Source organism: Neolamprologus brichardi, chromosome 7 (assembly GCF_056152115.1).
Source record: "Neolamprologus brichardi isolate AB-2024 chromosome 7, ASM5615211v1, whole genome shotgun sequence".
Classification (NCBI taxonomy): domain Eukaryota; kingdom Metazoa; phylum Chordata; class Actinopteri; order Cichliformes; family Cichlidae; genus Neolamprologus; species Neolamprologus brichardi.
In genome coordinates this window covers 42,343,017-42,360,202 of record NC_142110.1, presented here as the reverse complement: position 1 = coordinate 42,360,202, position 17,186 = coordinate 42,343,017, and the positions used below count along the sequence as shown (strand labels likewise).

Sequence of the window (17,186 nt, the reverse complement as noted above, 5' to 3'; positions counted from 1 at the left end):
ACTCTACTATCCCCCCTATTTGATCAGTTTATTTGCTTTGGGCTTAACGAGTACACAGACCTAATCAACACATACTTGTTAGAAAACATTAATGACATATATTTTAATCATACTTATGGGAAATTTACATAGATATAAAATCAAAGAGAGGATTTGCAAATTACTGCCTATAGATAATAGGTGTTTAAATACAGCTATTACTACTATCATCGACGTAAAAGCTCTATGTGGGTACTAAATGGAATCCAAAATATTTCAGAAATGCAGTTAGTTCCGCTGTTGCGCAAAGTCGTCAGCCTGTCGTAATCTCTCTTGCTTTATTTATATGGTAACCTGCTGTACTCTTACTCTGCAGGAGTGAGGAGTTCATGAGAGACGTACTCTGTGATTCACTGTACTCCAGCCCACAGTGGGCGTTGCTTATCAACCCCTTTGAAAGGTGTGGCGACTTTTTACGCGTTTGTGAAATTCGTTCTCAGACTTCAATCTTCTCCTTGTTTCTTGGTAAGACGAAAAAGAACTCATTTTAAAACGTTTTTCAGCTTCCTGTATGTGCTTGTTGTTGGTTTTTATAAAGGAAAATTTCTCTTTAGATATGCCTCGTCTACATTCGGATCTTACTTGTTTGCTTTTCTGTAGTTCCTTTTGCGCACGTTCTCTCGACTTTAGTTAGTTTTGTATTATTGTACCCTACAGATTTGTTTGTGATGCCACATCAATGCCCATAAAAGCGCTGCCCTGATTAGATGGAATGTCGATCCGCAGCTAGAAAAAAACCCATTAAAGCATGAGTCAGCTCTTATGATGCTACATTACAACACAATTAAGGTGCTAATAGTGTATTTTCTTTCTTCTCTGTAGTGTAAAACGCCTCCCTTAAACCACCAGAATGTCTGTTTGGGTAAGTACTTCTACATAGATGTCTGTTTGTATCCGTGTAGGCTCAAAATAGAAAAATGAAGGTGGTCACCCTCTCTGTGTTTCAGGATGACTTGGACCTGCTCTTAGACAACCCCTCTTCACTGACTGTGACAGTAAGTACAACCTGCTCTTCTTTTATAGCATGATACATGGTACAGTTATTACCTGTGGATTAGTTTTCACTGGCATGTATCTGTGTCTATCAGTCCAGTGCAAGAGGAACTGTGAAAGACAAGGCAAATTTCAAAGTGGATGAAGATGTGTCTGCTCTCAGGAAGGCCATAGAGGGCCTTGGTAAGCTAATGGTTTACCATCATTGATATATTTTTGTAGATGCTCTACTATATCTGACTGATATGTAAAGCACTTCGGCAAATGTGCTCATGTGCCTTTTTTATTGCAGTATAAAGGTATAAAGCAAGGTGAACTCATTCACATATACACTCGGGTACTTTATTAATCTAAAAGAAAAGTTGCCATACATTCAAGTTCAAAATGGAGTGGATGAGGCATTAGGGAAATCTTTATCTGTTATCCAGTTCAAATAGCAGCAAGAGTGCTAAGGGAGGTTTACAGGATGGTAGTGAGACCTGCTATGTTGTATGGTTTGGAGACAGAGGCACTGTCCAAAAGACAGGAGGCTGAGCTGGAAGTATCAGAGCTGAAAATGCTCAGATTTTCTTGGGAGTGACCAGGATGGACTCTCTTAAGAAAATAGAAATGATTACAACAGATGGACAGCTCAGTTTGAGATGTTTGGAGACAAAGTTAGAGAGGCAAGGCTGAGATGGTTTGGACATGTGCAGAGGATGCTGAAGATGGAGCTCCCAGCAAGGAGGCAAAGAGGAAGGTTCATAGATGAATTGAAGGAGGACATAGAGAGAGTTGGTGTGAGAGAGGAGGATGCTAGCGACATGGTGAGATGGAAGCAGATGATCTGCTTTGAGCAGCTGAAAGAAGGAGATCCAGTTCAGTTCACTCTCACCATACAATAGGAGGTTGATAATAGACATGAAGTAAAATGACAACTTTGATGAAAGTTCTACACTTTTTTAAAAAAAAAATTGAAATAATTAAAAGTTTGCTTGGTGTTGTTTTCTTCAAAGGTACAACAGAAAAGACTCTGATTGATGTGTTGACCCAAAGAAGCAATGCTCAGCGACAGCTCATCGCCAAGGCTTATGAGAAAGCCACAGGAAGGGTATATAAATACACTTGCCTGTTTAATTTTGAAGCTTTTTCTTTCTTTGATGTTGACACAGACAAAGGCCAAATTGAGTTTCTCATTATTGGCGCAGGACTTGATTTTTTTTCCTCCCAATTAGACATTAATAGATAACCTGAAGGGTGACACTCGTGGAGACTTTGAAGACGTGTTAGTAGCCTTGGTAACGCCTCCTGCTGTCTATGACTGCCAGGAAGTCATCAAAGCTATGAAGGTAAGACTTTGTTAAACTAAGATAATTTGAATCATGTTTTTAAAACAATTTTCTAAAAAGGTGACTTACTCAGTGATTGAAGAAATAAAAGTTACAAAAATAATTTCTAAATTTGACGTGCACTATAATTTGTTCACTAAAGATTTGTTTGGATTGAGTATAATGTTAAACTTAATGTTAAATGTAAAGAATATTAAAGAAAGAAGATCTATTGGAGATTACAGCCCGGTTTTAATTAGTGGAGAAAAGGCTGAACAAGTGACAACTTTTAAGGGGTTCACTTTGATTGTCAGTTACAGTGGCTTCATCACGTGGAGCATGTGTGTGCACAAATTAGTCAGTGCTTTAAGAAGGCTTCGTGTCCATGGAGTGGATAAATATTGTGTTGCTCTTCCATAGGACAAGTATTGACTCTAATATCCGTTATGGTATTACTGGTTTGGCAATCTTTCAGTCAAGCTCAGATCCCAAATTCAACATTTGATTTAAAGGGCTGATAACTGGGATGCTCTCTTCATCTACCCTCCTGAAGATATTTGAAGAGTCGGTGTAAAACAGAGTCTGAAAATTAAGGAAAAAATTACATCCTTTATAATGAGGATGACTAGATGCCCTCAGGAAAAAGGTTCAGGGTACCAATCCGTGACTTTAAAAGGTTTAAGTTTTCTCTAGTGCCATTATCAGTCAAATTATTGTTTGGTAGTTGGTGAATTTTTTGTAAATGAGTGTTTGGTGTTTATTTGTGTGCGTGTGTGTGTGTGTGTGTTATCTTACATGATATGTTCCACTCGCTTGTCCAAGGAAATTTCTTCTAAGTGGACAATAAATGCTAATCTAATCTAATTTTGCTATACTTATGGTTTGGACTTTAAACAACTGTTCACTATGATATTTTTGTATTTATACAGCACATGTCAACATCGGGTTGATAAGAGCCTGATCTTCAGATGTATTAAACTGTATTGTTTTGACATTATCATTTATTTATTCATTTGTATATCCTTGTGCATACAGGGCGCAGGGACCAGAGAAAGCACTCTGACAGAAATATTTGCTTCAAGATCCAACAAGCAGATCCGAGAACTGTCTGAAGCATACCTAGCAAGTAGGACATTTTAACACAGTTTTCAAATATATCTGATGAAACTGAAATCATAAATGAGTTGGCAGTTGTTTGTGATGTACTACGGTATTGTGAAATTTTCATGTATTCCGCTGTCTCACTGGAGAAACGGGAAGAGCGATGATTCACGACCTGCAGTCGGAGGTATCTGGAGATTATGAAAAAGCACTGCTGATCTTGGCCGAGGTATAGCACATGAAATTACAGCAGATGACATAACATTCCCAACAAATAAGAATCACACCCACATTGAAATTTACTGCAGTCAGCAGGTGTGTAGTGAGTGTTGATGTTTTAGAAATATACTCTTAAAGCACCTTGATTTCTTCATATCCAAATACTGATTGTAGGAAAAAATGCGGGAAATACAAATAATGTCCTGTGTGAGCTAAATGAATTGCACCATTTTTAAGTTACATTGTTTATTTCGAATATTGAATTGTCAGGATATCATTATAGCCTATTTCAAAGTTTCTTTTTTTTCTCTTCGACTCACAAACCCATCCTCCCTCACAGGGGAAGAGAGATGAGACCACCAGCGTGGATGCTGCCAAGGCAAAAGCCGATGCTAAGGTACACTTTTTTACATTTGGTTCCTTTGTGTATAAACACTTGCTTTTCAAACTGAGGTAACTTTTGTGTTACTGCAGTACAAACATTTTAAATAGCAGCTTTCTCTTTCACGTTTTTAGGTTAATTCATTCAGAGTTTGGTGGCATCACTCATCTCAGCTAACGCACCTTGCTGGGTGATGCAAGTTTCGACCTGCACCTATGTTGAAAGCATGTTGAAATTTTCTCATGTTGGATTCAGTTAATCTAGTGTGCTTGCGTTGAACTTTGACTCTGTGTGTTTGTGTCTTTCTTTTTTACTTTTTCTTTTTTTAGTGTAGTCCAACAATATTATACTCATACCTTTTCTGAATCCATGCAGGCCTTGTATGAAGCAGGAGAGAAGAAGTGGGGAACCGATGAGGGGAAGTTTATTGACATCCTGTGCCACAGAAGTGTTCCCCAGCTCAGGCAAAGTGGGTTGATCCCTGACCTATCATTCATCCTGTGGATAAATAGCATCTTAGAAATAGTACTAAGAGTTTACAGCCATGCTTGCAACTCTCTGAGGCTGTTTATCAAGAGCAACATGCTAACATGCTCACCTTGACAGTGCAAGTATGCAAGTATTTGATTAGTAGATTTTTAGTCAAATACCATGGTGACACTAAAAGGCATTTTATCAGGATTTATTCTCACTGACACCTGATCAAAAACATTATAGATAGACCTCCAAAAGTTGATTCTGTTCATCTGGACGTAGCGTTTTCTGGGAAAAACGTTTCGTCACTCATCCAAGTGACTTCTTCAGTGAGATTTATTTTCCTGGATGATTGAGAATGCATCAAGACATTATAGATAGACTCCATTAGTTGAGGCAGTATCTATGTGATAGAGTTCAAGACACAAAAACCCAAAGATGCAATCTCATGATGGTGCAATAAGCAAAGTCATTCATCTTCTGTGGGCTCTTGAAGTGAACTTATAATGCTTTTTAAAAATTTTCTGCTTTGGGGCGCTCTAATTGGTTTGTTTCAGACACTTTTTTCTAACCCTTGACTTTGTATTATGCTAGTGAGAGGGGGTATTCTTATTCATTCAGGGCAATCTAAGGTACACACCTCTTGCTGTCACCACAGCAGATCTAGACAGTTTAAACTTTCTATTAACATGGCACTGTTGGTCAGAAGAAAGCTGGCTTAAAGAAATTGCTTGTTTCAGACAGGCAATGAACCAAGGAGCTCCACAAGAGCTCATTTTAAACTGAATCACGAAAATGGGCTGTGATGAACCTACCAGCAGATACGCATCCCACTGAGAATTGCTACTAAATTGGCAAAAATAAAAGTATATTACAAGTTCAATGTGAGAAAAATAATAATCTCGGCTGAATGTATTTTGGCAGCTCTGATTGAGTACAAGAATATTAGCAAGAAGACTCTGCAGGAGAGCATTAAGAGCGAGATGTCTGGAAACCTGGAGAAACTACTTGTGGCTGTTGGTGAGCAAAATATTACATCACTGCCTTGTTGTTATCGATGTCTTCCTCGTCTGAGCATTTAAGTTAATTTAAAAGTAATATATTAATTCATTCCTTTTAGTTAAGTGTGTGCAGAACGTCCCAGCATACCTCGCTGAGAGGCTTTTCAAGAGCATGAAGGTGAGTTGTGCAACTGGTCAGTTTGTCCATCTGTGTCATGATGGCCTTTCTAAACCTCTATGCACACCAGAAATGTCTGCCCAGCAAAATTCACATTCTGTATGGTTGCATCATACCCTTTCAGTCACAGCAGACTGTATTGGTCACCAGTGATGTGGAAAGGAATGCTGACCACATTTTACTGTTAGTGATTTGACCAGCACAGCCAACACTGGCTGAAATGTGTCAACAGTCTGAATAAGAAAGCGTAGGCTAACTTTTGACAGTAGTATTGCAAAAAAAAAAAAAACCACCAAAAAAAAACCCCCCTGCATCTTCACATGTGTAAAAGGCCTGCAAGCCAAATGTGGCCCTTTGCAGATTTCAATCAGGCCTGCATATAAATGTCTATAAATTATGGGAAATCTGGATAGCATGTCTGTCTGTGCACACAGCAAACCAAACGCACTAGTGCAGCATCACTGCAACGTAAAACCAGAAGTCTGCATAGTAACAAGCTACATCACTGAGTTCATGCCCATGTCAGACAGAAATATGAACAAATTATAACTTTCGTTTTGATTAGAATTTATTTTAATTAAATATGCCATTCTGTCAGAAGTTGTAAAACAGGTTCTTACCTGTAAGGTAACCTGCATTGTATCTTGTTGAGACCATTTTTCTATGTGGAACAATACGAAATTAACGTATGCCATACCATGTCTAGCCAGAGTTTGAAGCCCCTGGCTTAAAGGACGAATGTCTTTGTTTTCCAAATTATACTTGGTCCAGGGTGCAGGGACCACCGAGTGCACTCTGACCAGGATATTCGTCAGTCGAGCAGAGATCGATTTGATAGACATCAAAGTAGAGTACAAGAAGCTGTTTGGATGTTCCCTCTACAGTCAGCTAGAGGTCAGTATTAACAGGAGTTATGTTATGAATTTATAACATTAGACTCCACATAAACATGTTTAAATGTTAACTTTTGTTTATTGTGGTGTGTGTCACAAACACCCAATTCCTTTCGTTTCTCTCTCCCCATCCTTGTGTAGTCTGAAGTGTCCGGTGATTATGGAAAAACACTCAAGTGTCTGTGTGGCCAAGACGAATAACTTGTACCAGCTCCTTTGTTGGGTCGTTCAGCTTTACATCACAGCAGCTATGATGACCTGTTCCTGACGTAGTGACCAGCTACTTATCTCAAGAATAACTTCATACTGATATGATTGATTGAGTTAGGAAATGTAACTCATTTTCATGAAGTTATTAAACCCAATAATAGCGCTTAAATGCCTGACTGATATCTGTTAACTTCACTTTTCTTTTATACACACAAATATCTGTCATAACTTTTGCATTTAATAAAAACAAAAGATGAGAACACTTATGAAAAAATAATTTATTTCAAGGTTTTGCTAATGTTGCTGTATCCAACGCCTACACAGGTCATCAGGACCTTGTCGCCCCCTTTCCGTTCGTCTTCTAAAGGCTTCTGAACCTCAATCTTGAACATAATCTGGAAGAAATCTCTGATGTGTCGGAGGAATTCGATCCTGTATAGACAGAGAAAGGAGAGAGTTTCATGTTAATAAAGATCATCAGCCACCACATTTCTCATACATACCAAGTTTTTAAAAGCTAAAAACGTAAAACAAGTGTTTTGTTTTTAAAACTGTAAGCCTTGACAAAAATTATCCAAAACTGATGTAGTGTTACCTGAATAACAGGAAGAGTGTATTGTGATGGCACTGCCAATCTTCAGTTATCATAGTACTGTACTTGAGAGGGACACAGCACCGGTACCATGATAACTGAAAATGGACAGTTCATAGTTCGCTCCTCATTCAAGAAGACGGACATCTGGAACAAGGTTAGTGCTCAGCTGTTTTTATACTGCTGTATTTATTTTATTTGGGTTGTTTGCAAGTAATCAAACACACACAAATTATGCATTTAAAATGCAGCACACCCAAATAGGTTAGAAGTAGAAGCAGGGTAACAGAAACAAGACTTATTAGACTTTATAATAATTTAATCAATACTGTGAAATATTTTATAAACTACAAAAATGTAGTTTATCAAAACATTATCTTAGGTGCTGCCCATTATGAGCCTAATAAAAAAATCCCTCCAAAGCCATGTGAATCTGAACAGTTTAATCTGATCGCACATGTTACTCAAAGCAATCAAATTAAAATTTACCAAAGTAAAGAAACCCTTGTGGTTGCATGCCACCATCAGAGTGCTCTTACCAGAAACCCTGAATCTTTAGTGGAGTGGGTTAAAGTTCAGTGGAAATAGATTAATTTTGGGTTCATTTAAGAAATTTCCCCTCCTCTCTGATGATCCAGCTGTACAGAGTATTATTCAGCTTCTTATTGTGAACTTTGGGATATTGTCATCTGCCAAAAGAGGACTAGTAGAAGAATAACTAAACGTGGGATTGAGTGGGTTCCTCATTTGTCGTCTGTACATTTAACTTTTGAATGGGGCTTACGTGTATGGCGAGAGGGGTCCCAGGAAAACCTTCGACACGTCCTGTTGGCCAAGGGTCATCAAGAGCAGCGCCAAGCTCTGATTGGATGAATCCACGCAGCCACCCTAAAACAGAGGCAGAAATGAGGGCGGGCGTCGTGTGTCAGCAACTAAAAACAACACTGAAATGCGTCAGGGAGGTGGAAATGTTTAGAGAAATCAACTTCTCGACAGTGGGATTGTAGAGTGAAAGCTGTGTAGGTTTGTTTGTCTAACTTTTCATTAAAAAAACTAAACTTTTTTCCTATTAAATATAATTAAGCAGTCTTGAAACAGTTTGGCAAGTTGTCACTAAAGTGTTTTTTTCTTCTTTCTTGCTCACATAATGTATTATAGTCGACTGTCCAGTCATCTTCCTACCATTTTCCCAAATGACACTAACACTCCCAATTCCATCTACATGTTAAATATTTAGACAGATGATGCACTCTCAATATCCAAGAGAGCACATGCCATTGCTCTAACAGAGCTCAGTGTGTGATTTCCCACTGTGTGCAGTGCACAACTGGACACACCCAAGAACATTTTATAGTCTGACCTTTAAAATAGTTGTCCGCTGGTAGTTTGACTCATTTCTTGACATGCGATATGCAGCATTAACCTGATCCGTTCTAACAACGTACTTGTGTAGCTCAGTCATGCTCAATTATGGCATCATGACAGCTCGTCAGCAGAATTTTGATTCAATTATATAATCATATCATGGAAACCATGGTGACGTTTTCATCATTTATTAGGTGAAACACATTACAATGACTTGTTGTTAGAGGTTTACCGTTGTTAGTCTATGTAACATTTATCCCTGTGCTGTCTGCTCTGATACTGTATCTCATCTTATCCACTCTGCTATTATACACTTTACTCTTCTCAGAGCTGCTCTGGACCAAACAGGAAAAGAAACCTAAAACTGTTTCTGAACAAACTAAGAAACATGACACAACAGCGCCATTTCTAACCACCAGTTTCAGGCCCTGCCTTCCAGAGACCGTCTCCAGAGGCCATCAGCCAACCACAAGGCCTATTGGAAAAGTCCCTTAATTCCTTTGAATGACAGTTAATCCCTTTCCCAGCCGCTCAAAAACAGACAGTAAAGCAAATAATTGAGGATAAACTTCTAAGCATCACAGATATATTTGACCTGAACCTGTAGATCTATATAACACATATTGATTTAAATTCACTAGAAATGATAGATTAGGTAATACAGAAATATAAATTTTTTTCACAAGTTGCTCAACAGGTGAGGAACATAGTGTTTCCTAAGCAAGCTTATGAATTCATTAGCATTAAATGAAAAATAATGGATACTTTCTCCACAAACCTGTTCCATTATCACCAATGCAGTTAATCAGTTGGAAAACAATGCAAATAGCAAAGACAAGTGTGGTGCATTCTGCAAAGTATTATACAAAAATTAATTCCATGATGAAAAGAAAGAAGTAAAAATTGAAAGAGTGCACCACTTACGTCAGCTCCTGTGTTGATGCTGCTTCCAAAAACAAAATGTCCATGGAGTAACTGGTTTACAACTAGAAGACCGTACTGATTAACCATAAAACAAACAGAGCCAAACATACAGGGCACCTGCGCCCTTTGATGTGAACTGGGCAAATTTCTATTTCCTCAGATTTCAAAAACAAAGTATTCCTGCCCCCCAAAATAAAATTAAATCCTTTTGACTCCAGAGTTTTCTTCAGCTCTAGCAATCACTCTGTCCTCCTGCTACAGTTCGGTATAACACATAGCAGTTATTCAAATGATCTACCTGTTCTTCAAGCAGCGGCTAAAGCTTTTAAAAAGCCAAGCAACTTAAAGTAGAAGGCCCCTGTTAACCCACCACCCTCCAAGGAAGCTAACGAGAGATATTAGCTCTGCACTCTGTTGCCTGGAATTAAGAGGATGTAGCCAACAATATTCTCCTTTCAGAGATAATCAGCACTACCCTGATCAGCTAACTTGACTCACATGGCTCCTATGAGAGGCAGAACCATGTGGAGGCAAACATGATTCACAGACTCTCATTGTACGTATTCTGATGAAATGGCTTTTTCCTGTGTGGCTATGCGACGGTTTACACACAGCAAACCTTTCACCACCTTTCAACACAGATAACTAAATGAATAAAAGTCTAATTTTTTGGTTTTATGTAGTCACAACCATCAGGAATTTCTAATCGATTAAATCGGTTCGAACACAGCGTATTCAGCTGACACGTTACTCAATCGGCTCGTGTATTCGTAGAATTAAACAATTTATGAGCGCAGATCCTGTCATTGGACATGAGCTTGAGTTTTGAAAGAAACTGGGGCAATATGTAAATGTACAATTATAAAAAATGCTGATACCTTCCCCAAAAAATGTCCCTCTCTTCCCAGGAAGGTTTTTGCTTGTTTGTCAAATGTGTGACCCACTGCACTCTGGAGCCACAAATATTTATATACTCCGTTGTGATAATGGCCTATTGCACCCCATACTTCACCATTTTTTTCCTTGTTAATACAGTTTAAAATTGAAGAAATGACTGATTATACAGCATTACATTACACTTTTTACATATTGAGGCAGCTAATTACTTGATATTAAGGCAGAACCCTTTGAGGCTACTGTAGATCTGAATGTACAAACTTAATTTTGCCATTTTCTTGGTCTTCGGTCTAGTTTAACTTAAAAATCTAATTTGATTTCATGTCAGATGTCTCTCAAATGTTTTTCCTCAGTTGACACAGGCTGACTTCTCCTCCACAAAAAAACACACCATGAAAGCTTTCATGATTACTTTTTTTTTTTTTTTTTTTTTTTTTTTTAAACATGATGTCCTAATTAAAAGTAGAAAATGCAATCAAGTGCTCTGAAATCTACCTAAACAAAAGCTGCTCTCTACATTGCGGTCTGTCCACAAACAAGTTTCTTTCAGTTAAAATGCAGGCGAGGTTTATTACCAGGGAATGCGGGTAAACAAGTGCAATGTCATTGTTGCCTAATGTGTGCTGACAGTGTATCTAAGGTATTCCCCAAGAATTCAGAAGTTTTATTTCAGCAGCAGCAGCTTTTCTAACATTGTTTTAAGCCCAAATTTACTTTAAATGATAAGAGAGTCCCCAGCAAAGTAAAAAAAAAAAAAAAAAAAAGCGCACACAAGTGTACACATGCACACAGTGCGCGTGTGCGCACACAAGTGTACACACGCACACAGCAACTTTCCTGCAACTTTCCTTCTGAGAGGAGTTTTTACAGACTTTACACTGCCTGGTGTGGGCTGTTTGATGCAAAATTGTCCAAATCCAAATTACTCACACTCTTTCTTCCATTTCATGTTGTCAACATCTGATGTTTCACTGTTAAAGCTCACATATGAGTGTCTCATAAAACTGTGACAGCTCACCACAAACAATGTTAAGAGTCGCTTGTGAGGGAGCAAATCCAAGCACATATATACAGCCGAGCCCTTATGGTAATGTTTTCAGTCGACAACTAGCAGACTTGATGAAGACGGGCAGAAATCAGCTTTTCCTGCTTGTGATATGCAAATAAAACAGGATAGGCTTGTTATTTTGATGGCAGTTGCCTTTAGATCAACTAGTTAATTAAAGCGCTTTCAGTTACCTGCATTATTTAGCCTTTTTCAGACATTGCCAGATTTAACAGTCTGTTATGCTGACAGTATTCTGTCATTAGATGCCATGTCTATGTGTATTTTGCTTTGGCTTCCTGCAAACATGTCCACAGCGTTGTTGTAACACATGTCGTAACACATGTCGTAACACAACATTATTTGTGCAATATTATTGTGTGTGAGTTCCCTACCTTCACACAGGTGCTGAAATCAGAGAAGACTTGCCATTACAGCTTAAGAAGCTTAACAAGCTCTAGTTAAGTATTCAACTGTAGCTTATAACTGTGGAAGCTTTAAAGTCTGAGCTGAAGTTCAAAATGTAATCTGCTGTGACATCCTGATACAGATCATCTACACGACTGAAATATTTATCATCACTAAGCAGTAAACTAGCAGCTGTTGTGCATATCTCTCACTTTAAAAATATGCAAGAAATAAATTGTTGTCTAACGCTGCAGGTAATACATCTAGAATTACCTGGAAGCAGCAAACCTACATCAGCTCCCCTCAAAGTCAAAAACTGCAATATTTACTTAAATCCAGTAAATATTTGTTAAATGCTCAAAAAAATATGTTTTTTTATACTTTAGATTAGGGCTGTGCAATATGACCAAAATCTCATATCCCGATATAAGATATTTATCATCCTGACAACGATATAAATCACAATAATGTAACATTTTCTGTAAATTCTGTGAATCTCAGGCAACTCAACTTACGTGAAGTGTTTCCAGCTGGGCGTCCTTTACCTGGAGTCGAGTGTTTTAACCGATGCATGAAACTATTCATTTTTAGACATAAGTTGTAACGGCCGCCATTTTCTTTCAAAGTTTGAGTCTAAGGTTTAGTTCTTTAGCACCTGACGGCTCTTTTTTGCTTCTCATTCATAAACTCTCTGCATACTCTTTCACGTGATTCACTTTATTTTGAAAAGTCTCAACAGGATCTTGAGCTTTATTGTGAAAGTGTTACATGAAAAAGAAACAAGCAGACAGCGGAGCCACGCGATGGTTTTACCATCATTGTTGCTAACGACAACACGTAAAACCAGGCGCTTGTCCGTCCGTAGTGTTTTTATATTAAATATAATTGAAAGAGAGAACTTTAGGAAATTAATATAGCCACTACAGTGACCATCAAAAAAAATGAAAAAAATATTGCTGTAAACAGTTTATTTTGCGACACCGCGAAACAAACGATAGCGTAAAATGAAACGATAGACGTTTTTATATCGTCATCCGATATATATCGTTATATCGAACAGCCCTACTTTAGATGCACCCCCAGGATTGAAGCAGTGATGTTCAAGCTCTGTCCTGTTTGCACAAAGAAATCCTGTTGGCATATCTAACCATTTTTATAGCCGCAGCTCAGATCTGTCCTTGTTTAATAATATCATTATTTTTTTATTATTATTCACAGGTTTTACTTTATACACACACACAATCTGGTGCATGCCTGTTATACTTTTATGTACAGCCAGGCATCAAGTGCCTCTACACAGTATAAAATGTCCACGTGTGCATTTACCCGATATATCTCCTCCAAAAGCAGTTTTGCGCAATTTCTGCCAAGGTCTTCTGGCAGTATGGGGTCTCCCTGTCCCTGTGGCGTGGATGACATCTCTGCACTAAGGAAGCAGCCGTTGAGCGTCTCTGCTACCAGTGTCAGACCAAAGCCTGGAGACCTGGGGGGTTGACCAAGTACAATGATTTAGTTTGTTTCCACAAATAAGGGTTGAGAATTAAAAACACATAGAAAACCCATGTAAAGCTTAGCAGCTTATAAATGTAGGCAAAGATACCCACTTGCCAGAATTGGCTCCTTTCATGTGGTCAGTATAAATATAGATATCTGGAAGAAACTGGTTGAGGATGCCTCTGGCTGACTCCACAATCCTGTTGCCCATCTGAGGAGAAACTCGCACTGAATATCTGCGTTTGAAATGTCAAGGACACGCCATTCAAAAGTGTGTGTTTGTGTTCCCACTTTGTGATGCATAAATTATATCAAAATCAAGAGGCAACTAGCTAGTATTTAGTAACAAGTTCAAAATCATGATGGCTTCCTGCAACTCATATTACCAGTTATGTGTAAACTTCACTTCATCAGCAACATTGTGCTCATTTATAACTAAATACTGAGCTAAAGTTTAAGCAAATGATTCATGAATTGATTCAACATGAGCTACTCTGGCCTTCTGTTTTTTGGGGTTTTTTTTAATATTAATAACACACCAGTTGTGCCATGTTGATGTAATTGTAACTAGATCGGACTTATAATTGTACAGAACTGATCTCTTTAATATTACAAAAAAATATGACTCACATTATGAGCACATAAAAATTACCAGGGCTAAAATGTAAAGAGGCGTTTCTGTATTTCGATCACTTTCATTTTGCTTAAGGTGAAATAAAGTGCAAGTCTAAAAAGGATACGCCACTCCCCTGATCCTCTTGATCTTGCCAGGGTCAGTCAGTTGGACGGGCCTGACGGTTTTGCGGACAGGACATGTAAACACTACTTCTCCACCGCCACCAGGTGCCATTCCTCTCTTCACCACCTGAGGGTGTAACACAAGAGACAGATTAAGATATAAGATGACATGCATGGCTTCCTTATCTATCCCTGGGTTTGACTGCATCTCTACAAAAACAGAATACCATGAGGTCCTCACCTTGATGTCAAAGCCCTCTCCGTCAATCCCAAACTTTTTCATCACTGGGAGGGCTGTGGACTTCAGCAGATCGACCTGGCAAGGAACAGTGAGATTGAATCCTGACGCAAACCCTTGTGCTTGCAGAGAGTTAAAAACTACCTTCCAAAACCCTAGAATAAACCCAGTCTCATCACAACAACAGGCAGACGCTGTTCAGTTTCCATGACAACACCTCTCTCCAATGTCCTCAATTCATACTTTGCAAGGCTTCCTTTTTTGTATGATATGTTGACAATATCTAATTTGAAACAATGCACCTTGAAGAAAAGGGCTGAAGAGAACAATACAGAGACTGGCTTGTGTGCAAAGGATGTGGCAAAAAAAGGGTGTTACAAGAGGGAAACCAGAGAGCAGATGCATGTTACACAACTGCCTCAAGTCAACACATGAGTGTCCCAATTATTACAAAAACATGAACCCCAGTGACATCAACTTCTGAAAATATGTGTACACAAACTGTGCACACACCAATTCTTAAGTGAAACACTGTTGATCTTAACTGAGGTATAACGTGCTCATCATCAAGTGTGCACTAGAGGGCAGTGTCCATATGGAAATGGGAGGTGTGTACTCCACCACAAAACACGCAGTTGATTTCTTTGCAGATGCACGGCTCAGCTCCACCCAGTGCGATCATGAGGTGGATGAGTTGCAACTAAATCAGCAGAGAAAAATGCAGAACAAAAGTTGGATGGTGAACATATTTATGAGCTTACCGTTGGGTCAGTGAGGTCATTGGTAACTCCCCTCAGAGTGGCCTTCAGAGGGGACTTCATGAAAGGGCCCAGCATGAGGAGGGCCTCCAGATAGTACCCAATTGAGCGCTGCGGGTTACAGTCATGTTCTACAGTGCCTCCGTACAACAACCCAGGCTGGTAAACTAAAACGGTACCTAAGAAAGACAGTGAATGGCAATATTTGCTAAGGTACAAATTTACACAGCACATTTTATTGACATAAAGCTAATATACCTAACATATAAACCTCCAGGTTTAAGTCTACAAAGCCTAAAGGCAGCAAAAGTAACAAGGGAAAAAATACAGCTTAACCTACCCACCACAGTGAAGCACACACAAATTATTAAGCGTAATCCATTTTACACCCAGATATATGCTGTATTAAAATAACATACAACATACTGTACATATAAAACAAAAGCAATAAATACTTTATTTGGAAAAATACGGAACTACGACGAAATATGCATAAGATTTCCAATGAAGACATTTTATTAGTTACAAATCAATAATTATGAGTCAATTTAAGAGATTATTTAAATCTTGCTACAAGCCCACAATTTCACTATTGGAGCATCCTTACTGCTTAAAGCTTTAAATAATTTCTACCTTTGGATTGCGCGCTTAAAGAGAGGCATAAATGACATATTATGGGAGAAGACTATGTATATTAAATGCAAAAGTTTATCATGGAGTAAAACATAAAAAAAAAAAAAATCTTAATTTTGATCATGCGCCAAAGTTGTCGATGAGTTGGTGAAATCTCCCTCCGTTGCACCTTCACAGTAAACAGTTATTACTGTGCATAAAATACAGTCTGTGACAAAGGCAACACCGAAATCACACCCTCGCTGTAACACTCACCTGTTTGGTTAATCTCTATCGTGGAGCCATTGGTCAACTTGTCCAACAGTCTGATAAAATTGGCCTCAAAATCTAGAGAAGACAGAATTTATATGTAGAGACTGAAAAAAATGTCACCTGGTAATTTGTTTTTTAATTTGTCTGGCACTCAAAAACAATCCACCCACAGTGTGAACTTTATTCTGACACACCAAGACACCTCAAACAACTCACAAAACTGCCAAATCACTGCTTCGACGCCCCTTGACACGCTTATCGAAGACACAACTTCATAAGACAAATGTACGACCGCACTCGTGTCACTATCAAACTACTGTCCCATCATTTTCCCTCCTCTGACGCCCAGCGACTGAACACACTCCCAACTGCGTAACAGCTAGCCTGTTAGCCAGGGAGCTAACTGCGACGCCACATGCGGAGCGAATCTGTTAAAAACTCACCCCTGAGTCCCGGCTCGTCATCTTTAGACCTGATGTTTTTTATCTTAACGCGCTTCCCGCTGAGCGTGGACAAAACCAGACGCTGTCTGATGAAATTGCAGCCTTCGTAGGTGAGTCCGTGGCTTGCCATGTTATTGTTGTTTGTGCTTGGCGTCAGTAAAATCCACGTGTGTTTGTCCAGGAAGACGTTAGTGGGAGGGGGAGATTACGGCAAGACAGTAGGGTCAAAATAATGGTTTCTACGGCTGCGTTGCCACACTACTGTTACTAGATGGCACACTGTAACCATTCACGAACGCTACGTGGGCGTGGCTAAATGACGCACAAATTAAAGGCACAAATCTCATAAAAAAGTGTAAACAAACAGCAAAAATACGAATTTCTGGTTTGGCCTACAGTCTTTCTTTAATAAACAGAAATTAAACAAAATTAAATTACAATAGCATTTTCGAAATTATTTTTCGTTAATAGACAACAAAGTAAGGAAAACAAAAATGTTTTCTAAACCATCACGGGTCGTACCATTTCTGCTAATATAATTTAATTATTTGAAAAGTCCCACGTTATGTTTTTAAAGATTAGTGTGAGGAAGCAAACGAGTC

General features: G+C 38.7%; 2 protein-coding genes across 2 annotated transcripts; one reads left to right on the top strand and one right to left on the bottom strand.

Annotated features, from left to right (window-relative positions):
* Positions 1-367: 367 nt before the first annotated feature.
* anxa3b (annexin A3b) lies at positions 368-7,074 on the top strand. The gene is made up of 14 exons (XM_006788724.3): positions 368-504; positions 862-901; positions 987-1,034; positions 1,128-1,215; positions 2,028-2,122; positions 2,247-2,360; positions 3,375-3,465; positions 3,590-3,669; positions 4,000-4,056; positions 4,417-4,510; positions 5,440-5,535; positions 5,636-5,694; positions 6,466-6,588; positions 6,729-7,074. The coding sequence occupies exons 2-14, from the start codon at positions 890-892 to the stop codon at positions 6,786-6,788; spliced, it is 1,017 nt and encodes a 338-aa protein (XP_006788787.2). The 5' UTR covers positions 368-504; positions 862-889; the 3' UTR covers positions 6,789-7,074.
* rcl1 (RNA terminal phosphate cyclase-like 1) lies at positions 7,056-16,819 on the bottom strand. The gene is made up of 9 exons (XM_087843614.1): positions 16,585-16,819; positions 16,145-16,216; positions 15,260-15,435; positions 14,502-14,576; positions 14,263-14,387; positions 13,633-13,758; positions 13,355-13,511; positions 8,174-8,277; positions 7,056-7,229 (listed from the first exon to the last, which is right to left on the bottom strand). Exons 1-9 carry the CDS (start codon positions 16,712-16,714, stop codon positions 7,076-7,078), a joined length of 1,119 nt encoding a protein of 372 aa, XP_087699740.1. The 5' UTR covers positions 16,715-16,819; the 3' UTR covers positions 7,056-7,075.
* Positions 16,820-17,186: the final 367 nt, after the last annotated feature.

Bases quoted from the DNA above. Each gene is read 5' to 3' on its own strand.
- anxa3b (XM_006788724.3), top strand. The intron at 5,536-5,635 runs GTGAGCAAAATA...CATTCCTTTTAG, and splicing joins GAAACTACTTGTGGCTGTTG to TTAAGTGTGTGCAGAACGTC. The intron at 5,695-6,465 runs GTGAGTTGTGCA...TACTTGGTCCAG, and splicing joins GGCTTTTCAAGAGCATGAAG to GGTGCAGGGACCACCGAGTG.
- rcl1 (XM_087843614.1), bottom strand. From the start codon at position 16,714: ATGGCAAGCCACGGACTCACCTACGAAGGCTGCAATTTCATCAGACAG. The intron at 13,759-14,262 runs GTATCCTTTTTA...TTTCAAACGCAG, and splicing joins AAGAGGATCAGGGGAGTGGC to ATATTCAGTGCGAGTTTCTC. The intron at 8,278-13,354 runs GTAAATGCACAC...CCTCTGTTTTAG, and splicing joins TTTTGGAGGAGATATATCGG to GGTGGCTGCGTGGATTCATC.